This window comes from Gadus morhua, chromosome 20 (assembly GCF_902167405.1).
Source record: "Gadus morhua chromosome 20, gadMor3.0, whole genome shotgun sequence".
NCBI classification, from domain to species: Eukaryota; Metazoa; Chordata; class Actinopteri; order Gadiformes; family Gadidae; genus Gadus; species Gadus morhua.
The window spans coordinates 16,884,489-16,902,005 of record NC_044067.1 but is presented as its reverse complement, the minus strand read 5'-3'; the positions used below and the strand labels follow the sequence as shown (position 1 = coordinate 16,902,005).

Sequence of the window (17,517 nt, the reverse complement as noted above, 5' to 3'; positions counted from 1 at the left end):
TATCCTCTGCACCTCCTCATCACCTCCCCCTCTCTCTGTCTGTCTCTCTCTCTGTCTGTCTCTTTCTCACGGTCTCTTTTTCTAAATGACTCAGTCTCCTTACCTTTCTCTTCTCCTCTCCACCATTCTTCTCTCTCCACCCCCTCTTTCTCCCATCTCCCTCTTTCCCCATCTCCCTCTTGCCCCATCTCCTCCTCCATATCCTCCTCTATCTCACTTCTCCTCACTACAGACATGGCCCCGTATAGTGGAAGCTATCCTGCGAGTCTCAAACTACAACCAGGATAAATGGAACACTCGTAGTTAGAGAAGCAAGGCCTATTGTTTTGATGGGGAAACGTCAATAAATGTCCTGGAACGTTGGATCATAAGAACATATTAACATTTGAGAGAGGTTAGACACAAGTTTGATTTCATGACACCTGTTGGATATATTCTTACTGATTTAACTTCAAAAGTCAAGGATTACTAGGAAATCACTAGGGTGTATGAGGTCAAGGGAACTGGACTTGAATCAAATAATTACTTTCCAATGTGTTTTATGGTTTCAGTTTACGTTTCTAACCCATCCCCCTTTTCTGGGCTTTGTTTTGGGTGTTTTTGATCCGCTATCCGGCCGAAAACCTTGGATACCTTGGATTTCCAGAACTTTGGATCCATCTCTGGTGGGGTCAGTGCCAACGTACCTCAGGACCTGTTTGCGTTGGATGTAAGGGTCGCTGCCACGATGAAGGTGACCGTGATGTTCGGGCGGACCGGGGTGGTTGTGCCTTGTAGAGAGGGATGGACGGTCCAGGACCTCATCCAGCAAGCCACCCAGCGGGTCAGAAAGCTACTGGAACAGGTATGTTGCATCCAAAAGAACTAAAGTAATCTCAGGCCTAGTTCTGTTCCATGCACACACAGGAATACATTTGAATGGCTGTCCATGTACTGACCAAGTTCTTCTAGTTACACATTGCCTCATCATCACTATCGCTATGTGATGACATGATCATGATAACATGTCTTGCGTTATACTATTATGTTGTTTGATGACTTTGCATAGCCCTGTTCAGTTGTCTTTTTTTTGTTGAACAAATACTTTATCTTGACAAAATATATTGTCATCTCTATGTTGTATCCACTTCTCAAATATCTCTGAAAAGATTTAAACATAAGATATCATTGAGGGATTATATATATATTTTTACTCCAGTTAATTACTCATTCTTCCCTTCCCAGTGTTTATATTACAATGTCAGTGCAGTTTTCTGGAAATCATTAAATATTCACACCAGAGACCGTATCTCTTCTTATGAGACAGCATTTTCATAATGATTCCGGTTTTATATTTCCAAATTATTAATCATAAAATACCATAAAATATTATCATATTTTATATCCCGACGGTCCCTATCATTTCCACACTCCAAAGTCTCGGGGAATGAGCCGACCCACGGAGGTCCGACTCTCTGTAATTGCGGCATGAAAGATTAAAGCCTTTCTGATGTGAGCTGTGATTGGTCAGACTTGGGACGAGGAACCCATCATTCTGATCTGGTTCTGCTGTGAAGAAATTCAGAAAGAAATGGAAATCGTTTGGTTCTTTTTTTTCTTCTGTTTGTCTTGCCCTCTCTTTCTCCCTCGGTGTCTTATGTGTGTGTTTCTCTCTCTCTCCAACTCCTCACCCTTTTCTATCTCGGTCTCTCATTCTGTCGGGTCTGGATCTATTTCTCTCTCACTCTCCGTCAACCTCCCTGTTTTGTTCTTTCTGTCATTATGAGTGCTGATCTCTATGCCTCTCTCTCTCCCTTCTCCCACCCCTCTCCCACCCCTCCCTCCCAGAGCGACGGCCCCTGTAGTCGTGACCTTGTGACCTCTATCAAACTAGCAGATCTCCTCAGTGACTGGCCTCATATTGGCTCCATTATTCAAAGAGCACACGAAAGATTGAAGTAAATGGAGAGAGAGAGAGAGAGTGATGGAAAGACACAGGTGTGTGTGTGTGTGTGTGTGTGTGTGTGTGTGTGTGTGTGTGTGTGTGTGTGTGTGTGTGTGTGTGTGTGTGTGTGTGTGTGTGTGTGTGTGTGTGTGTGTGTGTGGGTAGTTGGATGGTTTGTATGTGTGTGTGTTGGGAGGGGGGGGGGGGTGGTTTGGTGTGTGTGTGGTAGTTGGATGGTTTGTGTGTGTGTTGGGGGGGTGTTTTGCTGTGTGTGTGTTTGCACTGGGAATAAGGAGTGACACCCACTGCTCCTTGGTTTTTCGGTTTCCTTCCATATCTTAACCTCCTGAATCTTCTCCTTCACGTGAATTCTCATCTTCAGTCACTCCTCCCCAGGGATGCACCAAATATCTGACCTCAAGAACCAACTTTGAAGATGTATTAAAATACATTTAAATACAATCTACTGGTTCTATTTAAAATATGTTTGCACAAATGCTAGAGTTTTTTGTGGTTGTAATATATCTCTTTCTCAAATCATACGATCACAATCTAAAAACATTACCATCATACAAAGGGCAGGATTGTGTCATGGTTATTTTGCATTATTTCCAGCTGAAAAGTACAGGGCTGGAGTATCAAGCTGCCTTGTCTACAGTCTGTATGTAACCACTACCTTCTCCTTAAATCATGTTGGATTAAAGCATCTCCTAAATGATTACATGTGTAATGTGCCTGAAATGGAGAACTGTTATGCAGTGGGAACATAATGATTATTTATCAACTGAACATCGGACATGATACCAGCAGTGTTTAATATGCAGTTTATTTATTTTTTGTCACTTGTTGTTATTCATCTTCAGTTCGGGACCAAGGGTTTTAGTTCTTAAATGTCTGCTTTATCTTCCACGTGCTGATCCTCCGGCCAAAAACCTCCTCCTAGTCTGCCTTCCTTAGAAATCCTTTCTCCTGAAGTTCCACGTCATCTTGCTCCATCCCTCCCCATGTCTCCCAACAGTTTTGGCATAGCACAGAGACATACAAATAGGACTAGGAACATTGTCCATGTTGAATCATGGACCAGGCTAGTGTAGACCAGCCAAGAATGGGATGGGTTGTTTTGTTGTGATTGTGTTTAGCAGCATTGGTTTACTTTTCTCAGTGGTGTGGTGCTCCGATGCGCCCCGAAACACAACCGCAGTGTGTTTGATGTTCAGGCTGTGTGTATGTCCCCCCCAGGTGTGTCTGTTCTCATGTCAGTGATCCGTGTAACTGGGCTGCTCTGTGCTCTATTGATTAGGCCTTTATGGAGCCCAAATTAGCTTGGTTGGCTCCTCCGTGTTAAAATGCCTTGTTAAACACTGCTGTTTGTGCTGGCTCAATGACACTTCATGTTTACTCACTCGCTGCTCCTCCTGTTCGCTCTTTTTATTTTTCCCTCGTTCTCTCTTGCTCGCTCTTGTTATATTTTGCTCTCTCTCTCTCCCTCTCCCTCTCCCTCTCCATGTTTATCCCTCCCTTCCCCCCCGAATCTCCTTCCTTCCTTCTCATCTTTTATTCATCATTTACTTTTATTAACCTATTTATTTTCCCCTCGTTTCCCTCCTTAATTTTCCTCTTTCGATCCTCTGTAAGTCTCCCTCTCTCTGCTTTTGCTCCTTCTAATCCTCTGTTGTTAGGCCACATTTTTTGGTTTCTCCTGTATTTCCCTCTCTAGCTCCCTGTTCATTCCTGCTCTGGTATAGTTGTTTCTTCAACTCGTGTCTTTCTTTCACATAACTCTCCCTCTCCTCCTCCATGGTCACCACACCTCCTTCCTGTTGCTCCTCCTTCTCCCCACTTCTCGCTTCATTGCTTCTCTCGCCCTCCTCCTCCTCCCTCCCCTTGTGTCTCTCCTCCTCACTCCTACTCCTCTTCTCTCTTGCTGCTTCTGCTGTCAAATAGGAAGCTATGGACACAGCTAGTTTGGCTAATTACTCCTCACGTCCTCTCTGTGTTTCTGTCCTCTCTCCCGAGCCTCCTCCCTCAGTCATTTCCTGCATAGCTAATCATAGCCTCGTAATTAATAAAGTGTGTGTATGTTTCTGTTTTCCACAGGAGCACTATATTTGCCTAGTCTTTCTCCTTTAACACACACACACGCACGCACACACACACACACACACACACACACACACACACACACACACACACACACACACACACACACACACACACACACACACACACACACACGTGTGCAGGCGAGACTCGTTGGTTCATACACTAGTTAAAGAGTGTGGTGTTTAGTGTTGCATTTGCTTTCCTTAACCAACCTCTTCTGAAGCTGGGATTCATGCAGTGACACCGGCCTTCCCATTAACACAGCTCTGCTTATCTCAAACTTGTGCACACAGGAAAGAATAAGCCCTGTGTTGTTTCAGTGAAGAGCCTTGACTTTCGGCCCCGAGTGGAGAAGAGGAGGATGTTTTGTATTGGAAGGTCATTACGAAAGACCACGGCATGGCTTTGTTATCATCTGGGACACTTTGGTGTTATTGGAAGACACTCGGCGAGATGAACTAAACCCTGCCAGATGTCTTCAGAGCGCTTTGATCGTGAACTCGAACTCTCTCTGGCAGTAGAGCTGCTTTGATAAGTCATCAAGTTTGAGTTATCCACACCCATTGGGGAAGGGTGATAGTCACAGAAACCGAGGATAGGGAAGACTGGGGAGGGGTGTAAGAACACTTATTACCGGGGATTAGCGTGGACACATTGAAGGAGGTCTCGTCATGAGGGTTTCGCTTGTCATCGAGCCAGTTTAATGGCCGGACTAATTTCCATCGCCCGTCATTGAAGACCTCAAACAACAAATTGCTTCCCGCTGCACGACGCAGCCATGTGTAACTGTCTGTAACGAAAGTAAATGAAAGATAGTGAGGGATTAGAGCCACAGCGTAGTAAGGGAAGGGTCTTACTGGAGAAGAAGGGAAGGAGTGATGGGGAGGGAATAAGGAGAAGGGAGGAGGAGGGTGGGCGGGAGAGAAGGAGTAAGGAAGGACGGTAGGGAATGAAGGGAGGGACGTCAATGGGGAAGGAGGGAGGGAGACATGAAGGAGGGAGGAAGGAAGCAAGGAAGGAATGTTTTGATTTAGCAGGGAGTTCCTCTAAACCTTATTACTCTGTTGGGATCCTAATGAACGTCAAATACACTGACCACGAACACGTGTGTGTGCGTGCACTCCCTCTACTTGGTAGTTGGTACTATTTATTTTTGTATCCAAAAGTCAAGGCTCGAATCCCATAGCCGTGCCCAACTGCATATTTCTAATATCCATGCTAATGTGTTTCCAATATCATTATCTGTGCATTTTCTTGAGGTTACTTTCTTGCACAACTTCAATGTGGTATTTCTTCCCCCCACGAGTAAATCACAGTGACGTCTCATAGCTCACAGTGCAGATCCAAGAAGTCGCCGGTGCTGGTGTGTGTTCACGTGCGCAGCGTTGTTTAGAGTGGAGTGCGTGTGTGTCCTGGCAGTAAGAAGAACCGATATCATCATAAACCACTGGCACCGGGCCAGTGGGAAACAATTAGTCCTGGGAGGGAGGGAGGGAGGGAGGGAGAGGGAGACGCGTGGTGGTTTGGTCTCCGCAGACCGACCACAGGGACCGGCCCTGGGACACAGCCACTCTCACACTCCTCTCTATTGTCCACCTGTTCCCTCTGGGGTAAGGTTTCTGTTGTGTGAACCAGGAGTATTGATACGTTGTGCTCTAGTGTTGGCACGATGAGCTGCCATGGTTGTTTAAGGTAAACATGGGGTTTGCAAGCTAAACAGATAAAGTAAACATGAGGCCGAGGGGCTATCAGGTTTTGGTTGGTTGGTCGATATGAACTTGTTTGACCTAATAGACAATCGCTGGTGTTGCTTTCATAAGGGGTAAAGCACTTCTTGTTAAAAAAAATTAAATTGCAAGAGAGACAAATTATATTCAATGCTCCTGCGTTTGTGTTAGCCGACGGTTTAATTACTATTAAACAGATGGCTTTGACCTTACCCAATTTAAGGAAGACTGCTAGTTGTAACTTAATGAATCTACTTGACTAATTGACACCATGACAAAGAAGTTTTTTTCCACTAACATACCACTATTTATCTTTGCCGTTGAGAATTGTTGCATTTCACGCGCCTTTGATTGGCAGGGAAGATGGATTCCCTGAACAAATCAGGGAAGAGATGGCCTGATTGAACAGAAAGTAACTGGGAGCGGTCTAAAATCGAAATGGACTCAAATATATGCAAGTAGTCAAGCAGAACAGATATTCACACAGACACTAATAGATGGCAGATTGGCTATGGCATTTAAAAAAAATGACCCTCCAATTATAGCTCTTGAATCTTACCTTCACCACTTTTTAAAAATGACAAGGATGATCGAGCAACCAGCTCCCAAGATCTGTAAAATAATTATTTGGATTTATCTCGCTGTTTTGTTACGTACAGTGTGAACCTTGTACAACGGTTGCCATGGCAGCAGCTGAACCACATTGTCTCTTTGTCTCTGCTGGGTCCAGATGGGTCAGACTGGAAATGAACTAACAAAGTCTGGTTTCCTCCAGGTTTTTTTTTCTCTCGCCAAATAAGAAGATGATGCACTGTATCGTTTGTTATGATTTCATGTGAAGCTTCAGATGTTGTGTATCTTCAAAAAATGATTGTTTTTGCTTTCCACGGTGGTTCATTTTCTAACGTGATACAACCATGGAACTAGGACTCCACCAGTCTCTTGTGGAAACTGATCCACTGATTCAAACAAACTAAACAAAGAATGTTGTTTGACTAACTAAAATATAAAAAGTGAGGTCTCCTATTTTGAATGCATTTAACTATTTCTATACTATAATGCTAAAAACATTGGACTCCTCTATTTTAACGGTAGGATGGAATGAAAAACAGAACAAGGATCATTTTCTTTGTTGAGAGAAAAGGGTGTGGTTGGAAACACAGTAAAACACACAAAAAAACCTCACATTCCTCTCATGCAAGTCATGTGTTTACCCTGTTAGAACTATGTAGTCCACCCGCCGTGTTCAAACTTTAATTCGGTGGCAGAGGTTTATCAGCAGTCGGTTAATCACAGCGAGATAGACCATTTCATACGTTTCTAGGTCATCTCCTAAGGGCTGAACACCTAAAAATAGCTCCTCTTATCAGCAGTAGTATCATGGGGAAATCTATTCAAGTACTAATCCCCCTGATTTGAAGATTAGCCCTGTGTGTTTACAAGTCTTATCGTCGGGCTTACCATGTCTCTGTCCCTTCTCACTCGTGTAATTGGCAGAGTGGGTAGACGGGAGGTTTTCCTATACCGTACACTGTCATTATGCTCCTTTTTATCTACGTAATCCTCCCAAACTTCTGCTCAGATCCACATGTTCACCCCTCTTGTCTCCCATCACTCCTGGTTCTTTGCCCTTCCGCTGTTGTCAGAGATCAGCCGGCGTTGGCTGATCTCTGAACGACAGCAGGGCCACCACAGACATGCATTAGGCTGGTGCAGACGGTCTGCTGAAATCAAGCTTTATTCCGCTGCAATTAAGGTGTAACTTGATTAGCAGCAGCCTACTTTGCCTGCATCTACATAATGTATGTCCGTTTACGGTGTTGGGGGGGGGAGGGGGGTAGTCTTGCCGTTTTCCGAGATATCGAACGTACCGTGCCAGCTTGGATTAAAATGTGGCCATCGAGACACTTAAAGGTTCCATAAAGTAGAGTACTAATACAATAGCAGGGCAATTACATCAACTAAGCCATTAGTGAGTAGTTGTACTTTTAGCATAAATGCTCTTCGTAAGATTAAATTAGCTGAACATGCCTTTACACTGTAATACTTTTAAGAGGGAATGAACTGCATTTTAAATGTAGAACTTAAGGTCGTTAAAGGCATCTCTGGGAAATTGAAATCCTTGCCTTCCATTATTCTTTTGCATCTGTTGACGCAGATGGATTTCATTCAAAGTGTGCCTGTCGAGTTCTTGGGAGGTTTAGACTTTACAGTTGGAGGGAAAGCGCTATTGGGAATCACAAGCACAGGTCGAGGTAGTACATGTGATCAAGAGAACAATTAATCAAATAGTGCTTAGCATAGTGAGTTATCACACCTGGTCCACTGCCAGGAAGTAGCCCCCATCTGGGGGATGCGGCATGCTATCACAGTGGATCGGTGAGGAATTAACTATCCAATCAGAGATCAGGAGATGATTAGGGGGGCCATGTTGGTACATGCTGGGCAATTTGACCATCACAGAGGGGTTTGCACCCATACCCTTGCTATGGGGCCATGAGTTCTTTAGTGACGGTCAAGACCTCTATTTAATATCTGATCTGAAAGACGGATCTTCCCCTGGCGTTGTCCCTGTCTCTGTCCTGGGGTTCTGCCATAGTACTCCCACAGGATAAAAAAATGTGGAAGTGAAGGGTTCATGGATAAAAATGAGACACTCCCTCCCTAGCTGATGCATCTGGCCTGGGTGTGGGTCCGGGATATTATGGGATGTAACAATAGCCTGCATTCCTGTAGGTCAGCGATATGACATTGTGGGAGAAAGCTTGGCTTAGGAATGCACAGTAAGGCTAGTGGGGGGATGAGGAGTGTGTGAGTCGATGTTGAAAAAGATTGAGGTAGGGTGATGATGTATACCAACAGAATAGTTAGTCACAACGTTTTTTTTAATTAACTGGTGCCAAATTGTTAAAAATACGTTATGTGGGCTGTGCTTATTTCGAAAAACAAAATCGTCTTTTGCATTTAATTGAAAACATTCATCAGTATTCATATAAATACTAATTCAGATATATAATGCAGGGAGTTATTAAAAGACACTTTGTTGGCATTATTTTGAAGGTGCAACAATTAAGTCAATGTATTATATCAAATAAAGAAAAAAAACTGCTGAGATGATTGACAAGCAGCTGACCCGTGTGTGTGTGTGTGTCTGTCTGTGTCTGTGTCTGTGTCTGTGTCTGTGTCTGTGTGTGGTAGTCAGCTGTCCTGTGGTTAGGCAGCCCCATCAATCATAGAGTGGGAAGAGTCACCGGTGAGACTTTGAGTAGAAAAAACATTGGCAATGGATTTTATGTGTAGGTAATCAATAATTCAGTTGCTAAATGCCTTGGTTTTTCAAATTAAGTTAAAAATGAAAGATTGGAATGAGTGAATTTGGGTGCAACAAGTTTCCTGTTAAATTGATTCACATATCGGTTGATTAATATGTTTTGATGACTTATTTTGTAGGAAGGGGATTTCCTGGTTCGGACACACCATGTGGAGTACTGTGACGGGGGAATCCTGGACCCAGACGACATCCTGAGCGACCTGGTGGAGGACAAGGACAAGGTACACCCCTGCTGTAGACATGGTTCAGTCTGAGGGAGACGGTTGTGACTCAAGCATTCCACAACCTGATAACCATGACAGATTGTCAACAGCCGCCTAAACTCAACAAACTACACCATCTCTTGGATTGGGTTTTGTTTATTCAGCTGTGGACATATTGCTTCAGATATTCTCGTCAGGTTTGGGTTTTTACAAGATCGACTGTGTTGTGAGAGTATATTACTACCGTGTTTTTTTGTGGTCACTATCTACCTACTTATCTATCTAGCTGGCGTTAAGTTCATCCCTTCATTGGCTACAACGTTTAGCTGTAACCGCCGGTGTTAGACAAGACAGACGGATTCTAAATAATCTTCACCACAATCATAAAGTCGATTTTACACCGTTTTTAGCTGAGACGTTGGACATTATAGCGACATCAATAGTATATCCACGATTATAAAACCATCTGTGTGTGGTTCATCATATTGAACTTATATGATCAATCGCCTCCATATGTCCATACCAATCATTTGTACTTACATTTCTTCCCTAGACGGTACTATTGGATGATAACTATCAATACTATTGCAGTATTGGCCAGCCCCTGTCCACATGTACTAGGGCTAAGGAATGGAGATGGCCAGCTCTCAGTCTGATGGATGGGGCTGTTTAATGGGCTGCTTGACCGTTGCCATGACAACCTGCAGCGTGCGTACGAGAAGCCCAGTTCCTGGGCGACCATTACACACAGACATGTTAGGTCGTCGGAGGTTGTTATGGTCTGCTTTTTAATTCTTCTCCTTTTAATCAAGCTTATACTGTTGCATGTGCGTGTGTGTGAGTGTGTGCCAGAGGCTGCGGCGCAGAAGTCGCTACCTTCAACACCTTAAAATATTGCCTCTCAAGCAGAAATATAAAGGCAAGGAAGAATTGAATTTGCCTCTAGCAAAGTCATTAGCCATTCACTTTTGAGGCTTTTGAAAACATAACTTAAATATTTCTGAACTTTCTGTTACCCTGCCCCCCTACAATCTCTTCCCTTTTATTTATTTAGATGTTTTGTTTTAGAAATGTATTTTTAATATTGTAGAGGTACATTCGGCCGGTGTCGGATGCTGTTCAATTGTGTGCAGAACTTTGTCTTGAGTTATGGTGGATCTGTGTGTAAATAAACAGTCCTCCTCTTATTGAGCAGGACCAAGCTACCCACAGTGAACTTTATTTCCTCCCGCAAAACGGACCCAAAAAATCTTTGACAACCCAGCGGCTGTATTGTATTATTCTCAAACGTATAGTACCCGGTCTTCCTCTGCATGCCTTTAAGGGGGGGATGGATGCTGCACAACTCTCCGAAAACCCTCTGACTAATTAGGCAGAGAGATGCTTAGTAAGCAGGTTGCTGTGATCTAGCCGCTACATGAAGGTCCTTGGAGAGGCACAGAGAGTCTTTTGGTAACTAGGTTCTTTATTCAGAGGGGCTGACTCTGTCTTCAGTGTGTATTGTGCTCCTTTCTCTTTAGTGATAGTGTACCAAGAGGCTGTATTAGCCATCTTCGGCTGGCATGAAATCAATCTAATCTTTTCTTGTTCCGGGATGCCGTCAGGTAGTCTGCAGATATTGGGGATTGAACCCAATACCTTTTCAACACCTTCACCACTAGACAATTCTTCTCAAAGTCCCAGAGAGTTTATTTAACTTATATTTACAGTTTAAATCGTTTTGAGTGGTCTTGTTGAGGAGGGGGTTCATCTTCCTGTCCTGGAGGGCATCAGAGCCGCCAGAGGAAAACCCAACGCGAACGTGAAGAGAACATGGCGTAAACACGGAGAGAACCTTCAGAATCCTCAGAGAAAGTGCTGAGGCAGGACGTCCCAGCAGAGAGAGAACCACCGTGCCAGATGTGCCATTTCTCCTTATAAAGATGTATAATCGACACAGTCCCTGAGAACTTTTATCTTAGGAAGATCCTTTTGGCTGCTTCAATATGTGTGATTTTAATGCTGCTGTGATGTTTATCCTGCCTCGGATGCAGCTTAAAAAATTCAAGATGGTGACCTATATCGTTACATGATTCTGTGTTTGTGATGTGTACAGTATTCTATGTGTCAAGATATTTATTGCTACAGAGGGCCAAACAATGTTTTCTTTTGTGCTTCCGAACATGCTGTGGCCTTGGCCTCCACAAACAGCCACACAGAGCTGGGCGGAGGTGACTAATGAGGAACTATACTAATTGGCAAACAATAGTGAAATGGAGAACAAGATGCAGATAGATGAGTTAGAAAATTGTTGGTTGGGTGGCCTTCACATTAGAGGTTGTTTTGTTATCGTGCTTGCGTCCTTGCTGTCCTTCAGAAGAACAAATCGGTTCTTTCCAGGTACAGCTATAATAGAAGTGGAGCTTTATATGCGTCTCCTTCTGTCTTTCTTTAGTTTCCTCCCTTCCTTCTCTCCTTATTTACCTCCCTTTGTTGTTGTCTAAGTGTCTCTCCATCCTTCCCTCCCTCCCTTCCTTCCTTGCTTCCTCTGTCGTTCCTTCTTTTTACTTCTTGCTTTCTTTTTCTTTTTCCTCTCTTCTCTTCCTCTTTGTTATTGATCTGTTGTGCACACTCCTGCATTTCAACTCTTTGTCTTGCCCTTCTTTTTGGCTGCATTCCTGGTCAGTTTGTTTATCTCCCCGCTAACCTCCAATGCCCCCCATCACACCTCCAAATCCAGTGAGAGACCCGGGGGAGGGGGGAATGTGTCCCACCCCCCCCCCCCCCCCCCCCCCCCCCACCTCAAGCAAAACCATCAGAGCCAGGCATCAGGCAAAGACCAGATGACCCCCGGCCTGACGACCATGAGAGGCTGGCGTTAAACACGCCACATTAACATTTTATTACGCTGTTCCAGTGAGCCAGGGTAGCAGGCTGTCAGACTACTGTTAACCCCGCCAGCGGCACACTCTGGAGCTTCCAAAAGAGAGAGTTAAGAGTTTGATAATCCAACACCCAGGGGAGCTCCATGTAAAACCTATTATGTCTGTCTCGGCTGCACAACAAGCCCAGGAAGAATATATGGAGCCATTGGTTTCTCTGTAAGGGTGGTGGGTGGGTTCATGACGGCTGTAGTACTAGGGTGTACACACGCATATGGGCACGCACACACACACTAAGGTACACTGAGCTGTATGTAGGCTGCGCTGCCTTTTTATTCGGGGGTCGGTAAAAACAGCAGCGATGGTTGGATGAAATGGCACACCTCCAATTTTCCCCCTCCCCATGATATGTTGAGTTGCCATGGAGACGGAGTGTTTCCAACATTTGATGGGGGTTTAGGTACAGTTGGTGCTGCTCTAGCGATGTTTGGCAAACTGAGTTCAGTTCATGACCTTTTGGTGTGTATGTGTCAAATTAAAGTCCTTTTTTCATTTTGGATGTGCATGAGTACAAATTTGGTTTCTGGCATTTGGTTTGTTAAGTGCAGTAATAACTATCAGTGAAGTAAAAATATGAATAAAAATATATTATCGTGATATTCGGGTACATTCTCTGCGTCATAAACTGACAAGACTAATAATTATTCAATTTTATTCCCTGTGTGTTCTTATGCGTGTAGTGTTTTTCTGATACATATTCAGCAATGACTATTCCACGCACACACTCGCACACGCAAATAATATCCTGTTTCTTGTTAATATCCTCCCCATGCCTGCAGTAAACCCCCCCCCCCCCCAAAAAAATAGTTTTTTTGAACACACACACACACACACGCACCCCGGCAGCAGAGATTGCATATGAGATGAAAGTGTGAAATATTCATTGGAGTGAAAGCGGGGCTCTCGTAGCATTATGGGAGCTAAGGAGAATAAATGTCTCTTAATCCCAGATGAGGCTTTCAGACCAACACTCACTGGCTCCTGGTATATAACCACAGAGCCCACAGAAGCTGTCTTCAAACGTATTAAAGGCAGGGCTACAGAAAAACACATTTGATCAGGATGCATTGTGGGAACAATGGCACTGCTCTATTTTGAAAGCCTTAAAGGTTTTCTTCCAGACACGTTTGAGGAAATGTATTGGTGCTCCGAGGGTTTTTCCAAGAGTGTATGCGCAGGGTTTACAGTGTTTGTCTGCAGTTCAACTTTGTGGATGTTTATGCCTCTTACATGTACTATTATGTACTCATGCTTCTTTCTCCTACTCCTACTACTACTTTATCCAGCTGATTTGGTTTACAGGGTAGAATATAGAAACAGCAATACACTGCCATACGCTGTGTGCTTGTGGCTATTGGTGGTTTATAAAGCAGTAAAAGATTGGTAAGGCATAAACATTCAGATAAACTTATATTTATAGATGGAAAGGGTGCAGGATAGTGTAGTGGTCAGCCAAAAGGTTCAAGGTTTGATCCCCTAATGTCGGCAGCCTAACCTATAGTCAACCATCAGCAATATGCCCTATCCGCTACCTACTCCCAACAAGTGACTAAGTCACTTCAGACAAAATAATTGAATGGTAAATAGGACGGGGTGATGCGGTTAAAAAAACAACTCTATGTTTTTGTCTCGTGTTCTCAGTTTCAGTTACATCAACACGGTCTCCCTGGCATGTTGTACGTCAAAGCCACTATTAGCTTTCTGCCAGAGAAAATGACGAGTATGCAGGATATATGGATTTCCATCAGCAGTTTTCACACACACACACACACACACACACACACACACACACACACACACACACACGTTTTCCTGTACTTGTGGGGACTGTGACTTGTAGGCACCGGGGGCTGGTGTTTTAAAGGTTAGCCGGTAATGGATGGAGGGAGCGGGACAGCACAGGCGTCTGAGGGATATTGATGTATGTTCTTTTGTGTTAATTACTCAAACCTTCTGGCAATCTCGCGGCTCCATGTGCTCATACACACAGCACGCGCTGATGTGTTTTAAACATGCGGCCGTACGCCCCATGTGCCCGTCTAAAGGTCCATATACAGTGCCATGCAAAGCATTTACATTCCCCTTCACTGTGTCCCTTGTTAAACAAGATGCATTAAACAGGTAATCTTTAAAATCTTTGTTATGCGTATAAAGTCTGTTTAGACGTCGGTGCCATGGGCCGACGTGTACGTCCTCCACACATTCAAAATCGTTTTCTGGCAGACAAACTTGTTAATGTTCTGAGTGGTACAAAAGTGCTGGGGCAGATTTACAACAATTCACATAAAATAATGTCCTTTTCTTTATGTAGAATCTCTACCACCTCAAAGTATCTGAACACGTAACACAGACCCAGCTATAAAGTTAAGTGTCTTTCCACACACACACACACACACACACACACACACGCAAATGCATGTATAAAATGATTTAGTTAACAAGAGCTAGGCAATGGGAAGAGTTATAAGACCTCAAACAAGAGGCAGCCCTTAAGCCTACAAAGTACATCTATGATGGAGGGAGTAGGCTTAGTTAGGTAACATAGGTGTTTAGGTGTACTCCTAACATATGTATTTAGTTATATACCTAACAAAATAGGTTAAGTCTGTAAATACAAGGTCATAACCACTGGCGAAGAGGGCAAAGTGTGTCTATCTAGGGTCAAATTGGAGGAGAAGAGAACAATGTAGTGTGTTCATGTAGTGTAACATGTTTAAAAGATAGACTGCGTGAAGAGGAAGACTTTGTCAGTTTGTAAACACAAAGCAGCGCTTTAGTGTCCGTCGTCTGCATCCTTTAGCCTGATGTATTAGCCCTTATTCATATTTCAACAACTAAAGCATCTTTGGAAAAGCATCTGCTATACGACTTAATAGAAAACGGTACAAACAAAGAGACCTTTACATTCCCTTCCACTGTACCTCTGTATAAAGCAGTCCGATTTAGCGTTTGCAAAACCAAATTGGCTGGCGGTTTGAATTAAAGAACAGAACTAACTATACACTCTTGGGCTCTGTCGGCGCAGGTCCCATGTGGTCGGCCCGAGAACAGCTCCTATTCATCGGATTAAATTGAAACTATTACGTTCACACACTTAACCACTAGGGGGTCCCTGATCCCTCTCATGTACACCCCCCCCACCCCTCCATTGTTCCTAGCTTTAATCAACACTAATCAACAGCCATCCACCTCAATGACAGCAGGACATTTAGACACACACACACACACACACACACCGTTTTTCATGGATATGAATAAATTATATGATGGCGCTGCTGAGTGTTTCAATTAGAGTGCAGTGTTTATAATGAGCTGCTGGTTCCTATAACTAACGGCTGGCCTGATCCCTGGCGCTGTTTCTTTATGGTACGGGGCCTATTGATGCTTGGAGGAGAGACTTGTCAGAGATCATAGCGCATCGATCAATAGATTACAGCACATTTGCTGACGACGTCCTGAAAATGTCAGAAGCTGTAGCATCATCAAGCTATCTTTCTAATGTTGCTCAGATACGTATATAGATTACTTTATTGATCCCGGATGGAATTATTTCTTACAGTTCACACAAGCAATATAGACACAAAATATAGACGCACAAATATAAATATTTTAATTATGGATCTAACCAACAGCAAAATGTAATAAAATATGCTCCTAAATGGACTAAAAGTAATGTGTATGAAGTTAAGTAAATTGGGTCCGGCATATTGCACAGGTCCTCTGGATATTATGAATAGGTGAAAATGCTGGGTGAGCTAAATTGATAGTCAAGATAGTTAAAAGTTAATTAATAGAGTTTAGAGGTCCTCACTCACTTCCGGGAGGGAGAGGTGTCAAAGAGCTTGATGGCCGCAGGAATGAGGCACTTCCTGTGGCTCTTCGCTGCAGCGAAGAGCCACAGGAAGTGAACACCCAGCCTCCAGAACTCCCCGAAAGGTCCACCCCCAGATCCATCGTCTTACTGATGTTGAGCTGCAGGTGGTTTAACTCACACCAGACCACGAAGCACCAAAGCATTGTATTATGTCTCCTCACGATCCGCGATACATCCAACCACTGCACTGCAGAGACAGCAGAGAAACTGTCTGTCTTTCTGGCACAGAGTCTAACTATCATTCTGCATTTACTGTATGTAATGCTCTCCATTATGTTTTTATTCGTTTCACTTTCCATCTGTCTGGTCCGACCCCTTTGCAATGTAATCCCACCCGCTCCTGTCCCCTCCTCCCCATGGTAACCGTCGCTAGCACGCTAACAGTGGTTAACCAATTAACTGAATTGGTCTTAACGAGGAAATTATTTGTAGCAGGCAGCCCAGTAATCAGGGGGCCCCGCCTCCCTGGCTGTCCTCATCAAGGGTGTCAGCCTCTCTGTTGGTAAACCCTGCAGATGCTCTGCTGTCACTTTGCGATTTATTCCAACACATTTGGCTTTATTCTCTGTTCTCACTTTGTCTTCTAAATGCTTATCATAGCGTACACTTTCATGTGTGGGGGTTTTCTGTCTGCCTGTTTGTCTGTATCTAATGCAAATAATTAAATGGTGTGCTTAGGTTTTGTTGTGGGTGTGCTGTTAAGGGGTTTTGCCCATCTCATGTCTATGTCTTGGTCTACATTCCTATGGATAACATCAAACAGTGTTGGAGCTTGTAGCCTTGTTGCATGTGGTACAAGCAGTTATTATCAGCAAAATTATGAACCTGATGGCTATTTGATTAGACCTATAAGATAATAGCTTGGGGAAAGTATTGTTACAGCACATCGAAGAGAGTGAACATTTATTTGTATTTGCACACAAATATAGCCAAGACATGGCCGGTCTGAGTAGGGTCTGATTGATTGCAGTCTATACTTAACATGGGAAGAACCTAATCATAAAGAAATCCTTTCTTTATAATTTATTTTCCAACATAAATTGTCCAAATGGGAATTGTAAGCTTTATAAATAGTGGAATCATTTTGGATTTGGTTTGGTTTGGACATCAATGCATGCCGTGTTCTGTTATTTCTCAGTATTGGAAAATCTGTGTTGACCCTAAAATTCATTCTGACAACCGTTATATTCTATTCCTCAAGCCATACATGATTCATGTTACATATACCAAAAAAAAAACAGCTAATGGTTGTGAATACATCAGCTGCTTTAATGCTGCGTGCGCTACTATAGCATCGGAGCGAGGTCTCTGAGTCTCAATGATATCACAGCTCTCTTTAATTTACATTCTCTCCGTCGTCTATGTGGACAGATTACACACAGCCTCGATGAGGGAGCGGCAACAACAGCATGAATCAATGTTTTGTTGGTTTAT

At 43.5% G+C, this 17,517-nt stretch overlaps 1 protein-coding gene across 3 annotated transcripts in view; it reads left to right on the top strand.

The window, feature by feature from the left end:
- Nucleotides 1-17,517, top strand: part of pard3bb (par-3 family cell polarity regulator beta b) — a 190,529-nt gene that overhangs the window by 550 nt on the left and 172,462 nt on the right. For 2 of the 3 annotated variants that reach the window (XM_030343178.1, XM_030343176.1), the window contains exons 2-3: nucleotides 647-844; nucleotides 9,205-9,306. In XM_030343178.1, coding sequence (XP_030199038.1) covers nucleotides 728-844; nucleotides 9,205-9,306 — 219 coding nt within the window. In that variant the 5' untranslated portion in view covers nucleotides 647-727. Of the gene's footprint in view, nucleotides 1-232; nucleotides 395-646; nucleotides 845-9,204; nucleotides 9,307-17,517 lie in introns of all 3 variants that reach the window. The other variant, XM_030343177.1, reaches the window with a different exon arrangement.